We start from the raw sequence: 27,625 nt of genomic DNA, 5'->3' as shown, positions 1-27,625 counted from the left end.
CTTTGTTCTCATCGCCTTTCTCCATGCTCTGTTTTATGGTTCCATAACAGAGGCTTCTGGTTTGTCTCATGTTCAACCTTAAGCTCGATGCTAACAGGTACTGCATCCCAATTTTCTTGACCATGTTTAAGGGTTTTTCTTGGGATTAAATCAATCCATTTTTTATTGTTAATGTAAGTATGATTTGCTCCAGCATAGCAGTCAACCTTGATTCTGTGTGCTATAATTATTCCTCTTAAAGAAGAAAAAAAACAACAAAAAATACTTAAATTCATGGTTAAAATATCAAGTTTTGAAGTTTTGTCAATGAATTTTGACAAATATACGTGGATTAAAGATGAAAGGGATGATGTTCAAATTAGGAATGAAATATTTGTGGCATTGGATTTCCATATTTCGTGATGCTTAATCTCCCCGACAGCAAAATATAGAAAGAAATTCTGATGTAAGGCATAGGAGAATCTGGGACAGCTAAATATAGAAAGAAATTCGGATATAAAGCATAAGAGAATCTGGGGAAAACTTGAAACCCATCAATGAGCCAATTGCTCATGTGCAAATGATTAACGCTTGAGAAAAGAAAATTTTCATTGCCAATGATTAGAGGTGAGACAGAAGCAATCTAGGGGGAAATTTTGGTATTTTACAAAAGTAAAAAAATAAAAAAAATCACAGAAATTTGATGCAGTATCAATCAATGAAATTATTTGATTGTGTAGTTGTAAACCTTGACCACATATTACCTAAAATTATCGAATGTTAGAACCTTGGAGTATAAATAACATAATCCATTTTGAATATCAATCAATCAATCAATCTGGGAATGGAATATTAATTTTTTTGAGGAAGTGTCAAATATAAGCTGTCGATTAAGCCATTTGCTCGATGAGTATTTTATTCTTTCCTTCTCTACGTACTGGTTGGGCTATTCTTGATCCTTTACTTGGAGCAATGGCACTACAGTATTTCCTGACTGTGTGATCTGAAAATAGTGAGGCAAATACTGTACGGTAAATGTCTAACCCTTCATGTTCAATAAATATCAAAGAAACTAGACCAAACCAACCCAACAAGAGCAGATAGAAACAGGTGAGTTCCAGGATATGTACAGGATGAGTCATTGTTCTCAAGAAGAAACTTCGAAGGATGCTCATCAATGGAACCAGGATGAAGACTACAGCAGCGACAAGAATCAGCAGCTGCAGCAACCACTTCTAGTTTCGAAAGATGTTCATCCTACGAGTTATCAGAGTTTCCATCGTCCCCAGCAACGGCAGACTTCAGATGGTTTCATAGAGGAACCTCCTATGCAAGTATATCTCTCAAAGCGTTGTCCAACAACTCCCACGACAGGACATTCAAACACAAGAAGTGCACAATCGCCTTCAGTTAAGGCTCATTCTGCACAAGATCCTTCAGTCGCTGTAACAAAAGCTGAAAAATTGCCGCCAAATGTCTCTACACCAAAAGCTGAAATTCCACCAGGAACTGTTGATTCAACTGAAACGTTGTGGTGTATTGTCAAACGAACGACGCCCAAAAATATTGCAGTAAGGAGAACTCCAACTTCGTCACCACCTTCACGTTGTTCTTGTTGCTGCATCTTATGAAACTGCAATTTGATCTCTATTGGACTATATCATCAATCATGTATCCAGTCATGTATCTATAGTTCTATATTTAATTTAAACTTTGTCGTTGTACAATAAGGATAGCCAAGAATTTCTTTTGATCCTATATTTGATTTAATTTAATCTTACTCTCAAATAGTTAACTCTATAATAAAGTATGTCATAAGGTCACATTTTCAACCTCAATAGATATGTTTTTTGGGTTGAAAATGTGAGTCTGTTACAAGTGAGATCCCTTATCAGATATATCAAAGTCAAGGTCGTAGATTTAGACTAAAATGAGTTTATTTTTTATTGTATAATTGAGTGAAATAAAATGTTACGGATCTCCATATCAATAACAGATAAGAAAAATCTTGAGTAAATATTTTCTGTCACTTAACAAATATTTTTTGCTTGAAAACGTGATTTTTTTTATTTAAAAAATTAAATTCAAATTTTCCTTTTTAATGAATAAAAAAAAGTTCATTGACATGGACGCAATCATAATTGGGAATATATCAAAGTAATGTATGATCTAATACAGTTAAGACTCTGAAAACTTTAAAGACCTTTTTTTGATGTGAGCTTGTAAGAATCCGTCAAACTTGGAAGCCTCTCTCCCACTACTACATTCCACAGCCTAACTCCCAAAAGAAATTATTGCTTGACAAAATGCTTTCATTGGACAAATGATTAGACACTCAAAACAGAAGTAATCAAAGGAGAAACACACTGAATCTTTACTTTTATCAACTTCACTTCTTTTGTCTTATCACAAAAATTCGTTTCTTTTTCAGTACTGTTACCTGATTAAATTAATGTTCGAATCCATATTCAGCATCGATTTTGGGACTGAATATTGGATTATGGGGATGCCCTCAGCTATTACCTGAGAAAAGGGTAATGCAAATGTAGGACCAATTGTATGCTTGTTGATTCTTGCTCTCTTCCTTGACGCAATGACACTAAAACATTTGGCCTTCTTCTACAACTTGCGTTTATGGAAAGCAAATACTCTACCACTGATGTCAAACCTTCACATTCACTAATTATCCAGACTAAACCGACCCAACAATTGTTAGAAAGAAACAGAATACCTCCAGGAGTCGTAAAAGATGACTCATTCTCGTCAAGGGTCTGCTCCAAAGGATACTCGTCGACGGTCAGGGAAGCAAGATGAAGAGTATAGGCAGAGGCATTCTTCACAGATGCACACGAGTAGTGAGAACAACCAAGATGAAGATTTCAGTGAGGGACATTCTCCACGGATGGAAATGAGTAGCGAGAACAAGAATCAGCAGCAACCACATACAAATGGGGCTCCTTTTTGGCGAGGAGATCCTTCAAAAGACATTCATCCTAAGGAGAGTAATCAAAGTTCCGGCCATTCCCAACAACAGACTACGGTTACATCTTCACAAGGATATCCTCCAATAGATGATCAGAGTTCATATCCTCTCCATCAACAGCAGTCTCCAACTAAGATTTCTACTTCACAAGAATATAATTCAAAGGATGATTCCCTACCAAAAACTCAAAGTGCTTACCATACATTGCAACAGCAGCTGTCGGCTGGGGCAACTTCTGTGCAGGAACAACCTTCAAAAACTGATAGTTCATACAATCCCCAGGACCAGCTGCCTTCAGGTAGGGTCTATTCTCATCCGAAAGATGATTCTTCTCAACGGAGTAATCAGAGTTCCTACCATTCCACACAACAATCATATCCAGTTTCGGACCCTCCAACAAACAATCATCCTCGACAGAGTAATCAGAGTTCCTACCAATCCTGCCAACAGCCATCTCCAGTTCCAACTCCACAAAGATGTGATCTTTCAGAAGATAGTTATCCTGTGAGAGATCAGAATTCTGAACATCTCCAGCAACAGCAGCAATCAGATTATTTACAAGGTGAGCCTCCTAAGCAAGTGCATCCCCCAAAACATTCTGCAATTCCTATGACAGTACCTTCAAATACAAGCTGCATGCAACAAGACAAGATGAATGACAATGACCCACACAGATCACAAACACCTTCAAGTAAGGATCCTTCTGCACAAGGGTATGCCGCTCCTCCAAAAGCAAAAGAGGATGAAAATGTTGCTACACAGAAATATGTCGCTACACCAAAAGTTGAATCGTCACCTAGAAATATTGCTGTACCGAGAACTAATTTGAAACCGCCATCTAAATGGTGCTGTTGCTTATGAAACATCAGATGATCTCTATTGGAGTGTTATCAATCGTGTGCCCATTTTGTACAAAGAAGGAAAAACATTCATGTGTCCATAGTTTCTGTAATCCTATGGATAGGAGGGAAATTTTCCACTTTGTACATACAATTTCCTATACTTAAATCATATAGAAATAGCTCATTTCCCCCTCTCCCTCCTCTTTGATCTCCAACAATGCAAAGATGTCTAACGATTTCACCATTCATACAATTGTAGACAAAAAAAAAAAAAAAAAAAAAAAACCCAAACAAAACTAACTAATTAACATAAATAAATAATTTATAAAACAAATACCATTCACAAATCAGTGAATTTTCCTTTTTTTTTCAATAATAAAAATATCATTACATTACAAAGAAAAAGTAAATTATACCCAAATATTTCAAAGATTTTTTCAATTTTTGGGTGAAGAAGATTGAGAAGGAGGCCAAACACTAAGTTTTTCCTTCTCATATTTAACAAACAATGCCCCAACCGCCGCTACGAAATATATCTGAATCAAGATAATTGCCGGCGTATGATAACTTATCACACTCTTACCCGTAGCCAATTCCACCAAAACCAAAGCGGTCAACCCGAGAATCGCGATCCGTCCGTTTATTCTCTCGCTATATGGGCTAAACCCAAAATCCACTTTCAACCCATTTGAAATCGTTTCTTTTAAAGGCACCGGAGGGAGGTAGATGGAGGAGGAGGAAGAGGAAGTGGATCCGGATACGGACCCGGTTTTCTTCGATTTCCGGCGCTCCGCTTTTTTGCCTGTTCCGCTTCGGTAACGGAGGCGGACTTGGGAGAGGCGGGATTCGAATGGGTCGGAGTCGGGTGAGGTGGAGGAGTCGGAGGAGGGAGATGATTCCGGTTCGGTCGAGGAGTCGGAATCGGGAGTGGCGCGTGGGATGTTGGAGAATTGGAGCTTTGATGGCGCTTGGTGAAGTGAGCGTGGGGATGGGAATGAAGTTGTTGTCAGTTTGGGAGATGAAGCTGGTGGTGGAAGCGCTGCCGACATTCTCGCTGGTTGTTCTGCTCTTCACTTCAATTCCTGCGGGGTAAGAAACCGAATCTCCGTTTTTCCAATTTTTTATATATATTTAAATTATTTATTTAGGGTTTTTTTATTTTTTATTTATAAAAAAACTTTTTTTTGTAATTTGTATGGCAATAAATTTTTAGTTATGGATTTTATATTATATATAATATTATTTATTTATTTTTGCTTTGGAGATTTTTTGGTGGACAGAGTTCCCAGCCCATTATATCTGATTAAAGAAGATGGGCTATTTGAGGCTGCTAAGGCCCAAAGATCCTGAAGCTGGCTGGTTGTTGAAAGCCCAATTAAATTGTGTTGTAGAAAATTCAATGAGAAATATAGTAATTTAATAAAATTTAGAGATTGGTCCTGGCCCCTCCAAAGCTAAGTCCAAGTTAAACCATGAACTTAGATTTTTTTTTAAAATAATGAAAACTATTTTTTACATATTAAATTTTAATTTTAATAAAATAATATGAGTTTGGTTTTGTAAGTAAATCAAATTATTTTAATATTGTGTTGTAATATATGACATTAAAGATTCTCATGTATGTTGCAATCTGTTGCACCAGGAGTATGCAATCTTGGGGGGCTTAAATCTTTAATTAATCAAAACTCTCTTTCACCCAAAATTCTACTTGTAATTAATTAGGAAAAATCTTTTGTTTTAAACTAATAACTCTAACCCATTAACAAATTATAAATTCAAGAGCAAGTTAAGAAGGGAAAAGACAATAACAAAACAAAAATTATACTGTCAATTTCACAAACTCAAAATGGTGATTTGTTTGATTGTAGATTATGATGTCGCTTAAGTTAAATGTCTGTTCATTAAATACAGATTTGATTTGACATTCGTATAATTTTAATTTTAATTAATATACAAATTGTTGCTTTTCACAAAAAAAAAAACAAGGTGTAAATTGGAGAAAAATTTTGACAAAAGTGTTCATTAGATATAGACTAGATTTGACATTCATGTAATTTTAATTTTAGTTAATATACAACAATTTTGCTTTTAAAGGAAAATAACAAAGTGTAAATTGAAGAAAAATCTTGACAAAAATCCAAATTGATCCACATTCTTAGAATTGAAGGTTTAGGGATTGCAATCAAGTCATTGAGTAGATCCAAAAGACATAATTAAAGCACCCATCTCTATCCCAAAGCTGGTCTTTATCATCAACTAAAACAGTGTTTCATGCCTTATAAACCTCACAAAAATTAAGAATATATAGAGATAATCACATATGAAAATGCCAATCTTTCTCCTGAAGCTTAGCACCAAAATTCTAATGAGACCATGAAATCTTAATGAGAAAGAAACTATTAACAAATTGATGGCTGTCCTAGAAATCAAATGTCTAATTATGACATATTTTCCACTCTAACTTTTTTTCCAATTTAAAAAGGCTTAAGAGTTAAGAAACTCACTTGACATCAATTAACATTTAATTTTTGATCTAATAAATTATGGTCTAATTAATTCTAATGAATATTTTTAAATTATTGCTAGGACAATCCTATTTGATATAATCGACAATTAATTAAATCGAGTATTACCATGTGAATAATGATAATAACAATAATACGTATTGAAAATTAATTAATTAAAACTATATAAATCCTATTTTACGTAACCTGTAATTAATAATCTTTAGTTTCATTCACGCCATATGTCATTCAATATTTGTCTATTCATTGAATAGTTACCAATTAATTGTATATAATTAGAGCCTTTCTTTTAACACGTGTTGTTTCTTAAGAATTGGAACTTTTGAGGCAATTAAGGAATTGACTTGATAAATGCAGTTGGCTTGATGGGAATTGGAATTGGCTCTTTCCGTTGGCCACCAGTACTGGTTTTCCAAGCATGGACCCGAAATAATAAATAAGCATTTAATTTAATTAAAAAGGCATCTTTGAACTTTGATCACTATACTACTATATCTTTATTATGCTTAAATTAGCATATTAAGTACATATATTGGCATATTATAAAATAATATCTATACATTGAGATTTTATTTCTTAGAATATAAGCTTTTTCCTTATATATGCAAGGTAAGGTGCATAGAAATAATATGAATATATAGATGAAAATTTGGGGTACCTTTTCGTATATATACCTAGCTAGGTGCATAGATATAATGTGGTTCAACCACTTAGCAAACAACCTTAATTAATTATTGGTTGCATGTCATGCAAAAAATGAAGCTAGCTATCAAGCATGGCAGCCCCATGTGACACTAGGAAAATCTTGTAACATTATGAAACATAGTAAGCTTATTTACATAGTATATGTTCACATGGAAATCTTAACATCTAAAAATTGAAAAAGGCTGGACTTTTTCATGCAAGAAATGGTAATAAGGTCAGATAAACAGTGTAGTTTATATTTGGTGTAAGAGGAGTTTGTTTTGCCCAAACAAGATATCCTATGTTGCAAGTGAAAATATTACATGGATCAAAATTATCGTCGTCGGTACATAGTCACTACAACAAATTTGATCTTTAGTTACATTTTTTTTAAGTAATGAAATCTTAAAATGCGTATCGATAAACAGTCAATTTTTCAAAATTACTGTCGAAAGTATATAAAAAATATTAATAACACATTTTAAAAATATGAAACTTTAGGTCAAATTTATTGTAATGAATATTTCTTTTTCAATCCGTTCCCAATTTTGTTTTCGTATTAAAAATAAATAGATTGTTCAGTTACCTAAATCAAAATAAGAGGTGTCAAACCTTATAAAACTCGTTAAAGCAAGAGAAGACAAACTAACGAGTTGAGCAAACCGACGTCTTGCAAATTCATAAAAGCATTTAAAACAAGCTTGATAAACTTAGTAAAACAGCAGCAGCTCATGCAATAAATGTAATTGATGGGAGGACTACGTGTTTGGCAATATTTCACCAGTTTTCATTGCTGGACTTGTGATGCCTAAGCGTGGTTGGGCAGTGGAATTTAATTTCTGCTGGTAGAAACCACTTTCATTAATGTCTTTTGAAATATCTTGCTGAACAAACGTTTGACGAGAGAGTAATCCCTACGGGGGAATAGAATGGTAGAAGAAATTAAGCTAGTGAACCATGGAAACCCTGGGAAACAGGGCAACTGCATGCTTGGCTGGCCTTCATGATTACCGTGTGTCAAAAAGCAAACACAAATTAGGCTACCAAACCGAGTAAATGACAAATTGTGATCAACTCTCTCAATGTAGAATTGCAAAGGAGTTATTTTCCTTCATCCAAGCCTGAAAAAAAGTTGAGAAAAAATGAACAAAGTCAACATGGTATGGCTGCAAGCATAAATGAAGATTGCAAACCCCATGTGTATTCTTCTGCCATCTTCTTCGAAGTAATAATTCTCTTTCCCACTGTTGATATGCATCAGGCTTATCTAACTTTAGGTATTGGTGGATGGATCATTTGGAAAATCATTTGGTCAAAAGTACTCAAGTATCTTGCCTCTGTTTAGTTTTCAGGCCTTTGCATGCTACTTTGTCTACAGTTTTTCATTGTCAAATAATATTGTTGACTACCTGCTGAAGAATGGCAAAAAGTTGTTCAATGAAAGTGATACAAACAGTTTAAAATTTTAGCCTTTATGTTGAATCTGTTTACCTACTTGTATCTAAAGCAAAAGCCATGCAAAAACCATGCAAGGGATTGTGGAAAGCAAAGCGCCAAGGGGAAAGGAAACCATAGCAAGTTAAAACAACAATCTCACCATTAGTTTCCAAGCTTAAATACTTAACAATGAAGAAAAAGAATGAAGATTTAATAATTTCTGAATGGAAAATCCACTTTCCATTTAATATGCAACAGTTTTACACCAGAACCTGATCAACTCAGCTCTACCAACAGTCAAATTACAAAGTCCAATTGAAGAAATTAACCCAAAAAGATAATAATTATAATAAAGAAACACACAGATTACAGCTACCTCCCTTGCCAAATCAATTCTTATTCCAACCACATGCTTTCCTCACCTTTGTTTTTTTCCTCATGACCTCTTGTTCTTGCTTCCAAGTAACAAAGAGAAGTAGAACAAAATCCTAAACAAGAACCCCCAGGCCACAGTAATCCACAAGCAATTCCATTTGCTCAAATCTGTTGCCCCTTGTTGTTTCAAGATATCCACTCCTGTTGTCAAGCAGGTCGAGCTTGTAATCGTCATCCCTAAAGTATTGCTCAATGACTGCAATAATCTCACTTTCATGGGGCCTGGGACTGCTGCAAGTGGGGTGTTGTCGAAAATCTGAATGCCCCTCACGAAACATTTTGTGGGGTGGTCGAATTCGTTTTGCAAAACTGCTTCATAAGGGTATTTGATAAGGGATAAGTAATGGAACCAAATCCAATACGCCGGGATTCTGTCCCGGTTGATGAAGAAGCCGCTGAAGAGCAAGAAATAGGCTAAAATGGCGACGACAATAGTGTAACCCAGCATCACATGAGGAACAACACCAGATAGGAATGTGACAAATGAACATCCAGACCAGAATGAACCAAACATGATCAGGAAATAGAACAGGAAGCCTGAAAATCCACCATCAAGCCCTACTGCCCAAAAGGTTGTAGCCGCGAAAGCTAATGACAGGAAAATCAACCCCGGTAAAGCCACCAAGGCGTTTGATATAACATAAGATAATCTCCTGTAAGCGTTGTAAGCAGTTTCTCTCATGAAAATGTACCTTTCTTGGAGAAAATCTGGAAGAGCATTAGCACAAGTGTAAAAGGTCGTTGACATGGCGAAAGCGAAAAACCCTATTCTTTCTTGGACCCCTCTGGGTGAGTTATCAAGCCGCCAGAATACGGTGGCTAAGATGAACCCCGTTACCATAACAGCTCCGAAACGGGTACCAAACAACTCGGGCATCCTCCTTGAATTCAAGATGGATCTGTTAGACAACACCACCATTTCTTTCCAAAAAGGATTTGCAAACCTTGGAACCATGGAAGTGGAAGTGACATCATTGCTAGCACCTGAGACAAGTTTACCTCTTGAAATGCTGGCGCTTATTGCATCTTTGAGTGACAAACCAAGCCGATCTGGCTCGGTGTATATTGGATGCTTCGTGTTTTGCCATGACTTGTTGAATTCAACCAAACTTTTTGTTCCTCCAGGAGATCCTTCGAGTTCCCGGATTAAGTCGAGAGCAAACTCAGTTCTGTTCTCGTTCTCGGGTATCGGATGCCCAAACTCGGAGAAATATAGCGGCAGGCTTGTAGGTGAACCACTGTAAACAGTTTGTCCGCGAGACAAAAATATCAATCTGTCAAGCAAACCAAGAATTCGATAACTTGGCTGATGAACTGACATGATAACAATGCTTCCACTCTGAGCAATCCTCTGCAAAACTTTAACCACCATGAAGGCGCTCGTCGAATCAAGCCCTGATGTTGGCTCATCCAAGAACAGAATAATGGGGTCGTGAATTATATCAATTCCAATTGACACACGACGACGCTCTCCGCCAGAGACACCACGATGACCTTCATCACCGATAACAGTTTTGGCTGCGTTTCTTAAGCCTAACTGGTCAATCAAAGCTTGAACTCGCATTTTCTTCTTGGATTTCGACAGAGTCCGAGGAAGTCTGAACTCGGCAGCGAACATTAAGGTTTCTTCGACGGTAAGCATTGGATAAAGCAAATCATCTTGCATAACATAAGCTGAAATCACTTTCAGCATCCGCGACTCCAAAACTTCGCCGTTTAAAGTCACGTTCCCTTGCAAACTCCCTTTAGCTATTCTATTAGCTAAAGCATCGATAAGCGTCGATTTCCCTGACCCACTCGCTCCAAGCACAGCGAGTATCTCTCCGTCTCGAGCCTCCCCGGAGATATCATTTAGCAACGTCTTCGTCTTGTTAAAGTACCTATCTGCAGCTAGCGGGTTGCCACTGGAGGCGGCGCTACTGGTCCTCTGTCTCAAAAACCCCGGAAGCGCCATCTTGCGGGAAACCTTTACACTATAACTAAGGTTGTTAAAGGAAAGAACAAATGGCATTGGCCGAGGCTGGGTAACATCGACGAGGATTTCATGGACCGGAGTTTCGTCGCCAGTGGCTTCTTTCCGTGCATCGCCGACGTGTTTAAGCAATTGCCCGAGAGTCGGGGAAGCTCCAGCGGCTGTTGAAAACTCGCCGGAGACAAGCTCCATCGAGTGAGGGAAAAACTGGGAAGAAGTATTATTATCCGGCGATATACTTTCCGCTACAACACGAGACATCGTGGCTTTTCTTTTTTGAGTGAAAAAATGGGCAAAAGGGTGGCGATATTTAAAGGGAAAAGAGATTTCTGTGGAAGAATGTAATGTTAACGGCCTTGCAGCTGACTTAACGCCGTTAACTCTGGTGGTTGTTTGAAGAAGAAGAAGAAGAAGAGCGAGGTAAAGGGAAGAAGGGAGTGCTCAGGCTTTGGGTATTTTTGGGGTGTGAGAATTCTATATATGTATACTATATATATATATATATATATATATATAGATAGGAATTTGAAAAGCAATGTGAAATTGTTAATTTTTAATTATTATTTATTGTCTTTTATTTAGTAAAGTTATATAATATTATTTATTTATTTATTGTTATTATTATTTTGTTCATGCTGTTTTTATTGGGAGGTAAGAGAAAGGTCACCTAAATCATCTAATCTGAAATCTATACGTCTTTCTTTTCTGGGAAGGAAGATGAAGAGGACACGTGGATGGTTAGGATGGATGTTTATATGGGTTTTTAAGTGATGGGTAAACGACACGTGGCGTAATGGGTCTTTGAGTATGGGGGAATTAGGCCGGGTGTTGATCTACTGTGGCGTCAGCTTTTATTTAGTCCAAGTGGATGGCTAAAGTTTAAATGGCTTTCGTTGCTAAACTTAGACCGCTTAATCTCATGTTTGATGGTTTAATTAAGGATTTGAAGTTTAATCATTTGTGATTAGGGTAACAAATTTACAACTTCATCTCAAGTGAGACAAATAGTAAAACATTTTTTTTGAAGAATGTCTATGGGCACTTCATAATTGAATTTTTATATTATTAAACTCGATTAAATATGATTAAGATACTTTCTAATCTAATTCGGGTAGGGTTCGATTTGTAAAGCTACTACTTGTCATGAGTTTGTCACTAGTTCAGATAGTGGTCTTAAGATACTAATCATCCGAATTCAATTATAGGTGATAATTTGTAATATTAAAATTAAATTTTTTATTTATTTATAATTAATGTAATACTTATTAAAATTTATTAATTATTATAAATATAATTTTAAACTTTAATATATTTTTATGAACTAATTTTAATTGATTAATTTAATTATCATTAATGATATACATAACAATTAATTTAAATTTTTTTTTAAATGAGTACAAACATTTAGCAGGTATTGTCAAGGATATCTAAATACAGAATCAAATAACAATTTAAAAATTTAATCTGATATTTATAAAATTTCAATACCTTATCAAATAATAAAATTCGAGTTAAAATACTTTAAAAATAATAGGTAACTTCCCCGTTAACATCTCTTATCATTAAAATTGACTATTTAAGAAAACTCAGCTAACAAGAGAAAAATAATAAAGGGAGAAGATTTATTTAGAAATTTATTTGAGTGAATTTTCTTGGCCTAAAATATTGTTGGAAGTTATGAGCCCATTAATTATTAATGAAATTGGAGTGTGGGAGTTAATTTAACTCAAACATCAACAAAAGAGAACTTTAAATATATATAATAATTTTCCTTTCCAAATTTAGCTGTTTATTATTTGGTGTGCAAAAGTCTTCCTATCTTCATTAAATAAAAAATAAAAAAAATAAAAAACCAATTTCATAGAATCAAGCTTTGACAGTTTGCATATGTTTTTTTGGTAGTGTTACAAAGATCAACAAGAAGTCTAAAAAAGGATAAAGTCTACTTCTAAATATAGTATTTGTAATTAGTAAATTTACCAATTAGGTGGGTTGATTTCTTTTTATTTATTTTTCTTTGAGAAATGTCATTTGATGTTCAAAAATAGCAAACTAACCACTCACCTTAATTAAATGTAGGTCCAATGGAAAAAGTGTTTGTTCAGGTAATCTTTTAGCAAATTATTTTGGCAAAGTATTGTGCACTTCACTTTTTAATATTTTGCCAAAAACAAAGATAAAATCAGAATTGTTGGTCAAAGCAAAGGAATGTTTTGTTCAACTTTACAACTGTACAAGCCTGTACAAACTCCATATAATTTACTCATTTTTTTAATTTAATTTTTATTTTATCTCAAAAAATTAGACATAGAGAGAGAGAGAGAGAGAGAGATTCTTTTTAAAAATTAAATTGATTAAAAGGTAGAAGGAAGTAGGAGAAACTGAAAAATAAAATTTCTTTTAGGTTTGATCGATAAACCTAAAAGAAATTATTTTGAGTAGAGGAGGGAAGTTGAAGAATTATTATTTTATTTGTAGAATGTCTAATTTATTTATTTCTTATAAACGATATGAAAATAATAAATAAACATAATTTGAAATTTTTATTATTTTTATTATTTAGGTACAATATTCTTATTTTTTTATATTTTAATCATAATTTCACGCGTGTTCATTAATTTTCGAAGTAAACAATTCATCTCAAACGTGTAAATGACGTTAACGAATAAATATAAAATATCAAAAATACCCTTCCTCTTTTTATATCTTTTTCATTTTTTTTTGGTCAAACTAGACTTGACAATTTTAAACACGACACGAGAAGACACGGGTTAAACAGATTTTGTATTTACTCTTAACGTGTTTCGTGTCTTAACGTGTCAGACACGACAAACACGTTTAAACACGTTTACTTAATCGTGTTATCGTGTTTAAACGTGTATACATGACACGTTTATTAACTTATTAAACATTAATAGTTAAAAACTATTTTAACTTTATATAGATAATTTTTAATAACTATTTGATGTGTATTTTAACCTTATATATAATAATAAATTCTATGTATGTTATTTATATTAAATTTTATTATATTTGATGTTATTATTATTATTTTTTTGTTATAATTATTTTTATAATTATATATTTTAAATTTAAATAATAAAATTATATTTAATTATAAATATTTTTATTTAATTATTTAAACGTGTTAATCGTGTTAAACGTATTATTAATCGTGTCATGTCGTATATTGACACGTTTAATAATCGTGTAAAACATGTTAATTGTGTCGTGTTACACGTGTATTAAATGTATACGTGTCGTGTTTATCTTTAACCTTAACATATTTCGTGTCTAAACGTATTTAACATATTTAAAATATAAAAACACGAGTTATCAGGTCTAAACCAAACGATGGGGCTCCTTACGCTAATTGACCACCCCTTGTGCTCCCTAGGAGAGTCGCGCCCCCCACCCTCGTGCTCTCGGATCTTGCACTCTCTTGAGAAACGAGGGGAGGGGGCGCAGAGGGAGATCCAATCGGAGTTGGGTCTTGCACTCCCCAACTAGAGTTGGATTTGACACTCTGATTGTGGGAAGAAGTGAGGGAGATTTTTTTTAATAGGAAAAAGATTAAAAATAAAAAATATAATTTATATAGTATAATAATTTTTAAAATTAATAAAAAGTAAAATTATCAACGGAAGATACTTTTTTACGATCAATCATCAGAACCAATTTTTTATTTAAAAAACTAATAGATCTGCATAAAATTATATCTAAAAATTAGGAATTGAAAATATTTTACCCTTATTATTTTTATAAGGAGAGTAAGACCAAAACTCTAGAAGCTCAAGATTTTTGGTTGTGAGATCAATTAAAACGTGATTCAAGTGAAGTATCCAACAATAACAAAAGCATTAATTGTTGAAATGCCAACCAGCATATATATTAAAAGCCCTTGTACACAATGCATGACAAATTTCACAAATCTGAAAGCTTAATCTTTCCTTCACGAAATGCAAAGCACCTTTTTTTACTTTAAAATGGAATCATTGTGTATTTCGAACTAGTAAAACCTTAATTATATTGAAACATGATGCTTTAACTTGGGGGATGAAGATGTAACCAAACTTAAAATAGAAACCATATGCTTACAGCTAGGTGATTTATTGATTCCTAAGCCTGCTAAGCAACAAGGTCTGGTTTCCAGAAGCAGAAAGGAAGTTTAATTCTCTGATACTCAATCGTTAGCATCCTCAAAAGGGAAAGGGAAAACCAGAAGTTAAACCAACAAACTGGAGGGAAAAAAAACGTGTAAGTTTGGGTTTGTGGACTTGCTTTGGGTAGTTAAAATGTAGATAAGCCACCTCCCCTTACCAAAAAGCAAGCTAACTCATACCTATAAATGTAGGCTGTACAAATAGTGTCTGTTCCTGCAAAGTCAAAAACAGAAGATGGGGAAGGGCATAAAATAATTGTGCATATCAACATGGGCATGTGATATATGCAGGCATAATTTATCAACTGTTTTAAGTCAATTTTCTGTTTGTTCTTTCATCAGCAAAAGTTAAAAGGCTGGAAACAGCTTTGTTATCTGATTTTGTCCTTACAGGTTTCTGTAAGATGCAACTTACAAGCATTGACTTGATAAATCCGGTGCCAGATGTTGGTCAACTTTGGAATTTTTTCCTTGCATTTATGACTCCCAGAACTTGGAGGGCTCCCTGCTTTTTTGAAATAAATGAAGTTCCGAGGTTTTACCTATTGTTTGGATCAACCCCCCCAGCTGGATTCGGGAACCTGGATTTACACCACTTAAATCTCTGGCTATTGGCTGTTTTATTCATTCAACACTGTCATCATGCCTCCCTAGGTCGTTTCTCATGCAATGGATTGTACATTGACATGAGATAATTTGCAAAGACGATGGCGTATGACAATTGATTGCATGAAGTAGTTCTTAAAATAACAACAATTCATTGATAGAATAAAACACAGTAGAGCAGTTCAACTTGAGATGGGGAAAACTTGAAAATGACCTTTCAAAAATCAAATTCATTTTCTGAGAAATTTACCGCGAGGTCCCAGTAATGGGCCACTCCGGCATCAGCGAAAACCTTTTTTGCAGCCGCTTCAGTGATGCACTCATGGACGGAGAACTTACTGAAACTTGGTTTGGCAACGCTGCCTTGCCAAACTAACACACACTTGTTAGGAGGTTTCTCTTCATCCTCATCTCCATCCTTGTCTTCCTCTTTCACAGCTTCAGTCCAGTTTATTCGCCTAAGCATAAGTTTTCCATACCTCTTAATGGATTTGCTTCCACCTTCCACAACTACAACACTAATACCCTCAGAAATCACAGCGCAACCAGTCAAACGGTTTTCTTGGGCATTAACATCAACTTTAAAGCGTGTCTTGGGATGTGAGAGGTCATTGATCTTGTAAACTGAAACAATAGTCTCCACTGTATTTGGGTCATCAAAAAGCTTTTTCTCTTTCTTTTCACGTCGTTCAGCAGGGGTAAGCTTGCGAGCAATGTTCCTGTCTACATGAGCCTGTTCCCGCTCAGCAGCGGCACTATGGATTTCCATTTCAAGCTTAGTAGGATCTTGGGTAGCTTCAGAGCCTAGAACTTTCATTAAATTGCTCAACTTAACTTTTGGCTTGGGAGGTTCTATCAGGCCTTGTCTAATCATCTCCTGTCTATCCTTTTCCCTGGCCAGGCGTCGCTGTGTGCGTAGTTTCTTCTGCTCCTTCTTGGTTAACTTCAGGGGCTGAGGCGGTGGAGGAGCTGGCTCAGCAGGAGGCTCAATTGGACGAGGATGTTCAACATAAATGGTAATCTTCTCCATCTTCAGTTTATCTTCATTCACCACACCATCAGTAATGTCACCGTAAGAACCAGACACCAGAATAGGCAGATCCCTGAAATTTAACAAACATATTTCACCAAAAAAAAAAAGCCAATAAGAGAGAAAAAAAAGACAAGTAAAAGAAGGAACATAATAAGCCATAGCAGTTGTAATACCTCTAAATTTTTCAATGAGATTTAGATATGAGGCTGAAAAGAGAGGGAGAAGCTTTTTGGTTTTAGACATATGACGAAGTGCATTTTACATGTCCTAAATCAGCTTCAATAAAACCAACCAAACACATAGGGCAAGAGTTCCAAACTTTCACTCAACTAAGAGTAAAGTATCAAACAAATTCTTTTAAGGGAAAGTGAATATGCAACCCAATAGTTACAGCCTAAGCAGAAACAAATTACAGATAACTGCATTTCTAGCGATAAATCAATCTTCCTGACATATAACATCAGCTGGATAGATTATTTCAGTCTAATTATGAACCAATATCTCCTATGTGATTTAATCAATTAAAGGTATGTAAACTTAAAAAAACAAAGTTATGAAAGGAACATCAACTTACCACCACTCTATTTCAGGAATTGGGTCTTTCGGTTTCTCCTTAGTTATAATTCTTTCTGACACCTCTATCAAATTTGGATTTATATCAGCCTTTGCTTTTGCCAATTGTGCTTGCTTTGCCTTTAGCTCTTTTGCCTTTGCTTCTCCAAATTGACTCTGGAAGAAATAGATAATAATCTTAAAACCAGACAAACAACTAATGGAAGAGTAAAAGTGAGAATTACAAATATAAAAACTAATACCTTTAGTTTAATGATCTCAGCGTCTTTAGACCATTTTCCTTCCTCTACAAACTGAAATGTCATCCTTTTTGGTCTAAGAAGCTTATTCTTATCGATTCCCATCCTCGAATCAAAATGTGGATTTGATTCTGGATCCACATCCAGCTCAGGTTTAAGGATCTGGAATGCATCTTTCTTTTGCTTGTTAATGTTAACCTGAAAAATCAAACGGATTAAATTAGAAAACAGCCTTGAAAATAGCACATAATTGCACCAGAAGTCAGAAGATAACAATAATTGCATCAAAACTACAAAAAATTCACAAACCTTAAGCGTGCTAAGATTACTGGGTTTAGTCACATTTATGATATTACCATGTTCATCAATTTCCCTACCAAGTGCATCAACTCGGAGAACAGGGGCCTTGGTAGGTTTCTGAGGAACCGGAACATCCGTTTGCACCTGTCCAGGGAACAAGTTTATTAGAGGGGCAAACTGAGGGTCCTGGCGAAATCCCATCTTAGCAGCCAGCTCTTGAGCACGTTTAACAGCTTCTAAATTGGGTATTGATGCAAGGCCAGGAACAGAAGCCATCCCACCAGCAGGTTGCTTCACGGAAGCTGCTGCCACAGAGGTAGGAGGAAGGACTGCTGAGCTTGACGGTCCACTAGCAATAGCATAAGTAACTGATGAGGCTGGTCCCTGAACTGTTCCAGTAGTCACTCCTGAACTGGAGCTAGGGCCTCTGTTCAACTACACATAACAATACGAATACAAGATGAATATTTCTCAACTTTCAAAACTTCAGGACAAAAGGAGGAAAAAAAATTAAGATAAAGAACTTACTGAAGGTATTTTCTTCAGTTTCTCCGCTAGTTCTTTCTGCATTTGTAAAGCCTTTTTAGCTTTGGCTAAGGCATCAAGAGAGAGATTTCCACCACTTTTCCCAGCAGCAGAGGAGCCATCTGTACTAGATCCAGTAACCTCATGAGATCCGGTAATACTATATGCTTTATTTTCAGCAGTAGAAATGGAAGGTACCTTGGTAGAAAGGGGGTGACCAGTCCTTGGTAATGATGCCTGAGCAGCACCCTGCAGGTATTTAAAAAGTAAAATTTACATCAGCATACACACTAAAAAGTTTGGCAACAGGCTAAAAATTTAGCAGAGGGAGCAACTTTAAATTGGCATAATATCAACATAACTGCACTGAAACCAGACACCATCATGAAAACATAATATTTTAAATTGACATCATTCTGCATTTTATACATTTCAGATCTCATACTAACATGCAATGCATGCATTAGCTAATATCTCAGGACTTATTGCAGCTTTTAGCAGTGCTTAAGCTAGCATATAAAGTAAAGTCCGAAATGGCGAAGCATTATATCATCGCAATGACGACGGAAGACAAGTAAGTTAACAAATCTCTAAAAGCTAATCAAATCATGTGATATTATAAAATTCTACTTCCTAAAAAGCCTCAGATTAGAGCAAATGTAAGAAGGCAACAACTAAGACTCCTCTGCTATCCATCCGTATAAACAACAACATTGGGGAAAATGAAATTCCAACAAAGAAATTTCAAAGCTTATGTACTAAGTGCTAACTCACTGAACGCATATCACAATGCAATAATCCACTTCTAATAGCTATTTCAAATAAATAAGGAAGATTATTACTTATAAATGCATAATACGAAGACAAATCACTGTTCAAATAGTTGCAAAATCACAAATAGTATAAGAAACAAGATTATCCTAACCCAAACATTACCAAAATACTCAATCCAAATAAATAGAAGACTCACATTTTGAACTGGTTCACCTCCATTAGCAACATTGGAGAATTCAATTTCCTCTTCTTCTTTTACTTTATCCCCAAATCTTCTCCTCTCTCTTTTTTCCTCTCGGTTTCCTTCTCCAACTTTAGCTCTCTTCTCTCCTCCCTCCTCACTCTCTTCCCTCTCTTTTCTCTTCTTCTTCGCTTCAACTTCCTCATAGGATCCCTCACGATACTTCTCCGCCGCCCTATCTCTAGAACCCTCCCTCTCAAACGATCTCTCGCGTTCATCACGGCGCGATGAGGAGGACTTATGATCCGATCGTCGGTGGGAGTCGCGGTGGTGGCTACGGTGGTGCTTGTCGTCTCGGTCTCGAGACCGTTTGGTTGCGGGTTTATCTTTGTCCATTTCTAGGGTTCGGGATTTTCCGGGGGTTTTTGGCTGTGTCTCTCTCTCCCTTTGGGCTCAGGTTCTATCCTAATTTCTACCGCTTCCAGCGAGTTGTTCTGAAATGAATGAAATCTCATTATGAATCTGACCGACGTCGTTTAAGTAAACTTGTTAATCTACACCTGCTGGGGGCATTTGATCTGGCCCATTATGGTTTGCTACATGGATCAAAATTGGGCTTTATTAACGTTTAACAAATTATATAGAGCAAGAGATATGGATTCTATTTATGGACTTTGTTAGTGATTTTATTTTAACATAATACTTAAAAAAATTTAATTATATAAATAAATTTTTATTTTTTAACTTTGTTCAATAAATTTTTATATTTTTATTTTATACCAAATAAGTCTTTATTTTAATAAGAAAATGTTACTACTCATTTTATACCTTGTGATTATGATATGGCAAATTAAAATGTTATAGTGGATAATGGCGTGACATGCTGATATGATATGATGACATAATTACGTGATATTTCAACCTTCATATCAGTGTCACATGAATATAAAATGACAAGTGACATTATAATTAATGACAGTTAAAATGTTATTTCTTATTTTATACTACATAATGTTAACATGTCAAGTTAATATATCATGGTGGATTATGGTATGGCATCATGACATAGTTGTACAATATTTTCACCCTTCACGTTAGTGTCACATGAGCATAAAATGATAAGTAATGTTTAACTAATGACAGTTAAAATGTCACTTTTTATTTTATACCACATAATGCTGACATGGCAAATTAACATACGTGACATATTGATATGACATAATGACATAGTTGTGTGATATTTTTATCTTTCACATTAATGTTACATGAGTATAAAATGATAAGTGATATTTTTACTCATGACAGTTAAAACATCATTTCTTATTTTATGTCACATAATGTTGACATGGAAAGTTAATATATTATAATGGATGGATGATGTGACATATTGATATAACATGATGATATAATCGCGTGATATTTTCACTTTCTACGTCAGCGTCGCATGAATATAAAATGACAAATAACGTTTGACTAATGATAGTTAAAACGTTACTTCTTATTTTATACCACATAATAACGACGTAGCAAGTTGAAATGTCATAGTGGATATTGATGTGACATGTAAATATGACATGACGATCTAACCATGTAATATTTTCACCTTCCACATTTGCGTTAGATGTATATAAAATGACAAGTGATATTTTGATTAATAGTAGTTAATCAATCGTAAAATATATGGGTTTGATTAAACGTGATAGAAAAATAAAAGTTTATTTGAATTTTCTTAAATAGTTTAAAATTTTTTTTAAAATTATTATGCCTTTTATTTTCATTAAATTTTTATAAAAATTTTGCCTATTTTGATGGTTTTCCTCTCATAATCTAGATAAAAAATATTAAATTAAATTATTAAAATACAATTTAATAAATTAATCAATATGTGTTATTATAACCTTTGGAGGACAACAATGAACCGTTGAGTCTTAATAATTGTTTAGGATACAAGAGAATCATTGAATCTTAATAAATATATTTTGAATTATGAGTTGTAACATAATAGCTCTTGCTTCCGTCATTCACTCAAAATACAATAAATCCAATGTTATTTCTTTCTTTAAATTACTCTCATCTTAATTAATTCATAATCAATTCATAATTGTAATTTCAAATTCTATAGGAAGAATAAATTAATTGTAAATATTTTATGTCCATATATTACAAAAAATATTTAATGGTATTTTTATGCATTTATTGTTATTGTTTCTTAAATGTATCTTTAAATTTATTTTTGACATATAGCTTAAAAAAGCTCTTAAATTATTTAAGAAAATTCAAATAAATTGTTATTCTTTTATTGCATTTAATCAAACTCTTGTACTTTTATTTTAAAACAAATAAGTCCTTATACTTAATAATTGACTAATTGTCATTAATCAAAATATCTTTTTATCATTTTATACTCACGTGATATTGATATGGAAAGTGAAAAATGCGATATAACTATGTTATTGTGCCACATCATCATCCATCATGATATGTTAATATATCATGTTGTTGTCTCATCACAACTTTAAGTGATATAAAATGACAAGTGATATTTTCTATCATTAGTCATAAAAACTTATTTAATTTAAAATTAAAATATAAAAACTTAATTAAACTCAATAAAAGTATAAATCTCACAAGCTTAACATATTATGCCTTATTTTTTCTATTTGATTAAGTGCAATCTCCACAATCCCACAAGCTTTTCTTTTCTTTTTTTTTTTGTTATTTGCTTTTGTTTCATATATGTTTATACTTTTTATCTTTACTTATTCCATGAGTATATTTCTTTACAATGTTCTCTAATTATTTTTTATTATAAAATTTTCTATTTCATTTCTTTAATAAAATAAAAAATTTTAAAAATTGACAGTTCGATACTAAATCAAATCATCCGACTAATTGATTGATTGAAACAAAAAAAAAAAAAAAAAGTGATACAAACTTGTTTTAAACCATAAAAGAAGAGAATAAAAAAGGGCATAGAAGAGACGTGGCGTGTGCTGATTGGCAGAAAATAATATGCTCTGGAGCACCTGGCCGTAGAGGATGATTTCTGTTCCGTTCCCCGTCTTTTGCTCAACAGTCCTGGTTGGTTGAGAAAACGCGTAATTAGCATAATTCCGACAGCGACAAGAGATGGAACAGCATGATTTCGATGTTTCATTAAAATCAAATTATCCTCTCAGCAGAATTATTTCTGTCCCCAATAAATTATGGATAAAAAATAAAAAAAAAGGGAACATAATTAGACAAACAGGTAAACAAGGCCGTGTTTGCCTTTATTTTAACAACTTGATTTCTTTTTTTATATATAAAATTATAAAAATAATACAATTAACAATTATATGACATAATATCTAATTTTTTTGAATTATTTAAAAATTTAAATAATTTTTTGTTCTTTTGTTGTGTTTAATTAAATTTTTATATTTTTATTTTTAACTAAATAAATCCTTATGATTAGTGGATAATTATATATTGTTACTCAAAATATTATTTTTTATTTTTATATCATATAATATTGACGTGATACGATGATATATTATAATAGATGATGACGTGATAGATTAATATGACATGATGAAATGATCATGTGAAATTTTTTATTTTTCACGTCAATACAAAATGTGTATAAAAAGATAAGTAACGTTTTGATTAATGGTAATTAATGGTAAATATTAATCATAAAAAACTTATTTTTTTAATAATTTAAGAGTTTTTTTAAAACATTATGTCTTACTTCATTTCCTTTTCAGATTCGAAATCAAGATTCTATTCTTTAACTTAATTATTATAAAAAAAATAAATAAATTATATTCTTTGTTTTGCATTTTGTCTTGGCAATGCAAATTATATACAAAGCCAAATAAATAATTGTTAGCGTGTTTGCTAATTAAGGAATTAATTGATAATTTTTCAAGTATCCTTTTTTTAAGATAAATTTTCAGTTGTTGAACCTCTTTTTTTTCTTTCTCTATTTGAATTAGGTCGAACAGATTTAGCAAATTTGTTTATAACATTTATTTGTTCCAAAATAACTCAATAAATGAACATTATTATAAATCAAATTTGATCAATTATTATGTATATGGGATGCCACAATCTTTAAGTCCTCTAGATTCAATGTTTTTTCCTATTTGATAAGCACTATGTTAGTTGCTCAAATTGAGTCAGCCTAAGGTATTTCGTCTCTTTCAACTTTAATTTTGTGCAATTAAATAATAATAATAATAATAATTATGATAATGATGCTTAAATTTAAAATTCATAATCAAACTCTCCTCAATTATTATGGAAATTAAATTAATACCCTTCTCAAATAATGATTCCCTAATAGTTAAAGTGAGAATGATTCCCCCGATAATGTTACAAAAAAGGTTTTTTTTTTTAATTTTCAAAATTTAAATGTTGTTTTATTTTTGTTTTCCTAAAAATTCCGAGACTGATTTTTTACCATAAAAGAAACCGCCGAACATTTGAACTAAAATTTTCGACGTAATTAACAGAGATTTTTTTTTATTATTAAAAAAAAGAAGGAAAAGACATTAAAACAACCAAACATGGCCTAAGTCTTAGATTTTTTCTTACCACTGTTTTTCCTTCTTACACCAACCCGAGGCACAACAAAACTAAACCACCAAACGTAAGACACAGCTTTAAACGTGCACACGGGAGAGAGGGTGAGACTCAGCCGCCCATCATAGCTGTCCTCCTCTTCTGCTTTCAATTATAACTTTTGGTCCATTGGAACACTTTTTGACTCTAGCTTAATAGTCCAAATACCAAATCTCTTCATTTATTTTTTCATCTGTTTTTTTGGTTTTGTCTATTCAATTCCATGAACTTGTCAAAACCAAACGTTGATGAACACATTTTAATATTTATAAATTCTTTTGTAGTCGTTTTCACATTGCTACTTTCTGTCACTTTGATCTTTCCCACGTACTTCTACATACACTTTGAACAGCTAAAAGTGGTGGAGCTCATGAATTTGACATATTTGTTAGTTTCTTTCTGCAATTTGGGATTTTATTGAAGTTCCCTTTTTTTGTCGGCAGTCTCTTTTCAATCTTTTCTTGATTACTATCAGGTGAACTTTTCCAGGATACCTTTTTGTTAATTCTTTGGGTATGTTTACTGGGTTGTTGCCAAAATGGTCTCTTGGTGAAGTTACAAAGCAGTTCTGAGCTTTGTTGCTGCAGCCATCACTCCACCAGCTTTCTCAGGTTAGCCTGTTTTGTTTAGTAGCTTCTTGTCCTTTGATCATCTCTAGTTTTAGCCATTTCCACTGGTCCATTGCAATCTTTATTGTCTGTTCTTCTCACTTCTCAATCAGCTTTCTCATTTTCATCTCAGGTTAGCTTGTCTTGTTAGTAGCTTCTTGTCTTTGGAAAATCTCGAGTTTTTGCCATTTCTATTGCAATCTTTATTGTCTGTTCTTCTCCCTTCTCAATATTGGAGTTGCTGTCATGGAGAATTCTGGGAATTTGGGTTTGCTTGTACGGATTTCATCTATCTTTTGTTTAGTTTGTCTTTCAGTAGGATTCAAGCCTATAGATAACTATTTGATAGACTGTGGATCCTTCAAAAATAGATCAGAGGGTCAGAGAGTATTCATAGCTGATAACTCCAGTTCTTCATCTTATACTCTTACAACCCCACAACATATTTTTGCCAATTCTGTTTCAAATTCAATCTCACTATACTATGATGCAGCTCTGTATCAAACTGCTAGAATTTTCAGTGGACCTTCCCATTACAACTTTTCAATAAAAGAACAAGGGAGGCACTGGATTCGCCTTCATTTCTTTCCTTTTGTATTCGAAAACTACAATATGAGCAATGCAAAATTCTCTGTTTCTGCTCAAAACTTTACCCTTATTAGGGAACTTCAATTAGGGAATAGTTCTGTTGTTAAGGAGTATTGCTTGAACATTACTTCTAATAAGCTGGTTCTTACTTTTAACCCTGCTGCCAAATCATTTGCTTTCATCAATGCCTTGGAAGTTTTCTCAATTCCCGAGAATCTCATTCCTAAAGAAGCAAGGACAATTGATCCAAAAGGTGATAACAGAACTCTGTGGGAGCAAGCATTGGAGACAGTTGCGAGAGTGGACATGGGAAACGCAACAGTGCTTCCACAAAATGATACCTTATGGCGACTTTGGGTTTCAGATGATGCATATCTGATAGATAAGAATCTAGGATCATTTGTGTCAAATGTTAAGGCTGTTAATTTTACCGGAGGATTGATGACTGAGGATATTGCTCCTGCATCTGTCTATGGCACCGCCACTAGGTTGAACTATGATGATCCTCGACTTAAGGCGAACTTGACTTGGAGCTTTGATGTTAACCCTGGATTTGATTATCTTGTTCGGCTTCACTTTTGTGATATAGTGAGTAATTCTACTCAGCAAGGCATCTTTCTCCACATTTTCTTAGATACACAGTTAGTGGGTCATCTTGATCTTGGTTCTAAGACATCAAATGTTTTAGGTGTCCCATATTTTATGGATGTCTGCATAAAGGCAAGTGCAAGGCATAAGCTTAATGTAAGTGTTGGTTCATCTACTATAGTCGATTACCCAAGTGTCATTCTTAATGGTTTGGAGATCATGAAAATAAACAATGCTAGGGGCAGTCTTGATGTTCCAGATCTTGTTTCCTCAAGAAGTTCCAAGATGAAAGTCGTGGTTATGGTTGGCCTGGCTGTTGGGTCGTTTGTTGTTGTTGTTGTTTTGGCTGCAGTTCTCTTCCTTTTCCGCAGAAGAAGAAGAAAGCCAGTTCAGGAGACAGAGGAACACTTTTCCATGAATACAGGACAAATAGTTCATACAACAGGAACTAAATACTCTAATGGGACTGCCATATTTTCCAGCTCAAAAATAGGGTACCGTTTTCCTTTTATGGCAATTCTGGAGGCAACTGACAATTTTAGTGAGAATTTGGTAATTGGCGTTGGTGGTTTTGGTAAGGTTTATAAAGGAGTATTGAGAGATGAAACAGAGGTGGCTGTCAAGAGGGGAGCTCCTCAATCAAACCAAGGTCTGGTAGAATTCCGGACTGAGATTGAAATGTTATCTCAGTTCCGCCACCGCCATTTAGTATCTTTGATTGGTTACTGTGATGATCAAAATGAGATGATCATAATTTATGAGTACATGAAGAATGGAACACTCAAGAATCACTTATATGGCTCAAATCTTCCTGGCTTGAGTTGGAGACAGAGGCTTGAGATATGCATTGGATCAGCCAAAGGACTTCACTATCTTCATACTGGTTCTGCTAAGGCAATAATACACCGAGATGTCAAGTCTGCAAACATACTACTTGATAAGACTTTCATGGCTAAAGTTGCTGATTTTGGGCTCTCAAAGACTGGTCCGGATATTGATCAGACGCATGTGAGTACAGCAGTTAAAGGAAGCTTTGGGTATCTTGATCCAGAGTACTTGACAAGGCAACAACTAACAGAGAAATCAGACGTGTACTCCTTTGGGGTTGTTTTGCTTGAAGTCCTTTGCGGAAGGCCTGTTATCGATCCATCCCTTCCAAGAGAGAAGGTGAATCTAGTGGACTGGGCAACAAAGTCTTACAGGAATGGGAAATTGGAAGAAGTTGTGGATCCTATTCTTGTTGGTGAAATAAAACCAGACTCCTTAAGGAAGTATTGGGAAATAACTGAGAAATGCTTGCAAGAACATGGGATTCATCGGCCTTCAATGGGAGATGTCCTATGGAACTTGGAGTCTGCACTTCAACTCCAAGGTAATGAACAAACACCCAATCACAATGGTCAGCTATCTTCTCAAGCGAGCCATGTCAGCCGCTTGGAAACAGGTCTAGAATTCAGCAGAACCGGTAGTGTAAGCGACCTTGCTGGTATTTCAATGAGTACAGTCTTTGCTCAAATGGTGAGAGAGGAAATGAGGTAGATCTTACCCAAAACTCTTTCAAGTTCATTATCTTGAGCAAGATGAAACATTATAATACTGTACAGAAGGAACTGCATTCCACTTCAGGTTGTTCTCATTTCTGTAATCCACCATGTAAGAATCAGCTTGCTAGTAGATTGTTAGAGCTTGGCTTGCCCTCTTCGAGTAAGGGTAGCTACACTTGTTATCCTATTAAGATTTCCTTTGATTGATCTTTCTATTTTTTGTCTTTCTTTTCTTATTTATTTTATTTTTTAATTTCTATTTTTTTGTTTTTTATTATAAAAAATAAATTTAAAAAATATCGAACAAAAGGAACTTAAAATTTTTAGAACAAATTATAATTCGTAAATCAAATATTTTCAATAAAATATTTCAATGGTTAAAATTTAAAAAAAGTCTTGTGTTTAAATATTAAAAAAAATTCGACTTACAACGTATGAG

The 27,625-nt window shown here is 34.2% G+C and overlaps 4 protein-coding genes across 4 annotated transcripts; 1 reads left to right on the top strand and 3 right to left on the bottom strand.

Moving 5' to 3' along the window:
• Positions 1-4,108: 4,108 nt before the first annotated feature.
• LOC18586285 (FKBP-type peptidyl-prolyl cis-trans isomerase) lies at positions 4,109-4,976 on the bottom strand. The gene has a single exon (XM_007009544.3). It carries the CDS (start codon positions 4,851-4,853, stop codon positions 4,242-4,244), a length of 612 nt encoding a protein of 203 aa, XP_007009606.3. The 5' UTR covers positions 4,854-4,976; the 3' UTR covers positions 4,109-4,241.
• A 3,691-nt stretch (positions 4,977-8,667) lies between these two features.
• On the bottom strand, positions 8,668-11,325 carry LOC18586284 (ABC transporter G family member 6-like). Its single transcript, XM_007009543.3, has one exon. The coding sequence runs from the start codon at positions 11,116-11,118 to the stop codon at positions 8,887-8,889; it is 2,232 nt and encodes a 743-aa protein (XP_007009605.3). The 5' UTR covers positions 11,119-11,325; the 3' UTR covers positions 8,668-8,886.
• A 4,432-nt stretch (positions 11,326-15,757) lies between these two features.
• LOC18586283 (Pre-mRNA-splicing factor 3) lies at positions 15,758-19,749 on the bottom strand. Its single transcript, XM_018129558.2, has 6 exons — positions 19,266-19,749; positions 18,299-18,544; positions 17,780-18,205; positions 17,474-17,668; positions 17,233-17,387; positions 15,758-16,728 (listed from the first exon to the last, which is right to left on the bottom strand). Exons 1-6 carry the CDS (start codon positions 19,644-19,646, stop codon positions 15,843-15,845), a joined length of 2,289 nt encoding a protein of 762 aa, XP_017985047.2. The 5' UTR covers positions 19,647-19,749; the 3' UTR covers positions 15,758-15,842.
• A 4,459-nt stretch (positions 19,750-24,208) lies between these two features.
• Positions 24,209-27,410, top strand: LOC18586282 (receptor-like protein kinase HERK 1). The gene has a single exon (XM_007009540.3). It carries the CDS (start codon positions 24,713-24,715, stop codon positions 27,179-27,181), a length of 2,469 nt encoding a protein of 822 aa, XP_007009602.3. The 5' UTR covers positions 24,209-24,712; the 3' UTR covers positions 27,182-27,410.
• The last annotated feature ends 215 nt before the right edge of the window (positions 27,411-27,625 follow it).

This window comes from Theobroma cacao, chromosome 10 (genome assembly GCF_053813885.1).
Source record: "Theobroma cacao isolate CCN51 chromosome 10, ASM5381388v1, whole genome shotgun sequence".
NCBI lineage: Eukaryota > Viridiplantae > Streptophyta > Magnoliopsida > Malvales > Malvaceae > Theobroma > Theobroma cacao.
Note: the sequence above shows the minus strand (reverse complement) of the source record. Positions and strands in the feature narration are given on the sequence as shown.

Bases quoted from the DNA above. Each gene is read 5' to 3' on its own strand.
- LOC18586282 (XM_007009540.3), top strand. From the start codon at position 24,713: ATGGAGAATTCTGGGAATTTGGGTTTGCTTGTACGGATTTCATCTATC.
- LOC18586283 (XM_018129558.2), bottom strand. From the start codon at position 19,646: ATGGACAAAGATAAACCCGCAACCAAACGGTCTCGAGACCGAGACGAC. The intron at 18,545-19,265 runs GTGAGTCTTCTA...AAATACCTGCAG, and splicing joins GAGGTGAACCAGTTCAAAAT to GGTGCTGCTCAGGCATCATT. The intron at 17,388-17,473 runs GTATTAGTTTTT...TATTTCTTCCAG, and splicing joins CTGAGATCATTAAACTAAAG to AGTCAATTTGGAGAAGCAAA.
- LOC18586285 (XM_007009544.3), bottom strand. From the start codon at position 4,853: ATGTCGGCAGCGCTTCCACCACCAGCTTCATCTCCCAAACTGACAACA.
- LOC18586284 (XM_007009543.3), bottom strand. From the start codon at position 11,118: ATGTCTCGTGTTGTAGCGGAAAGTATATCGCCGGATAATAATACTTCT.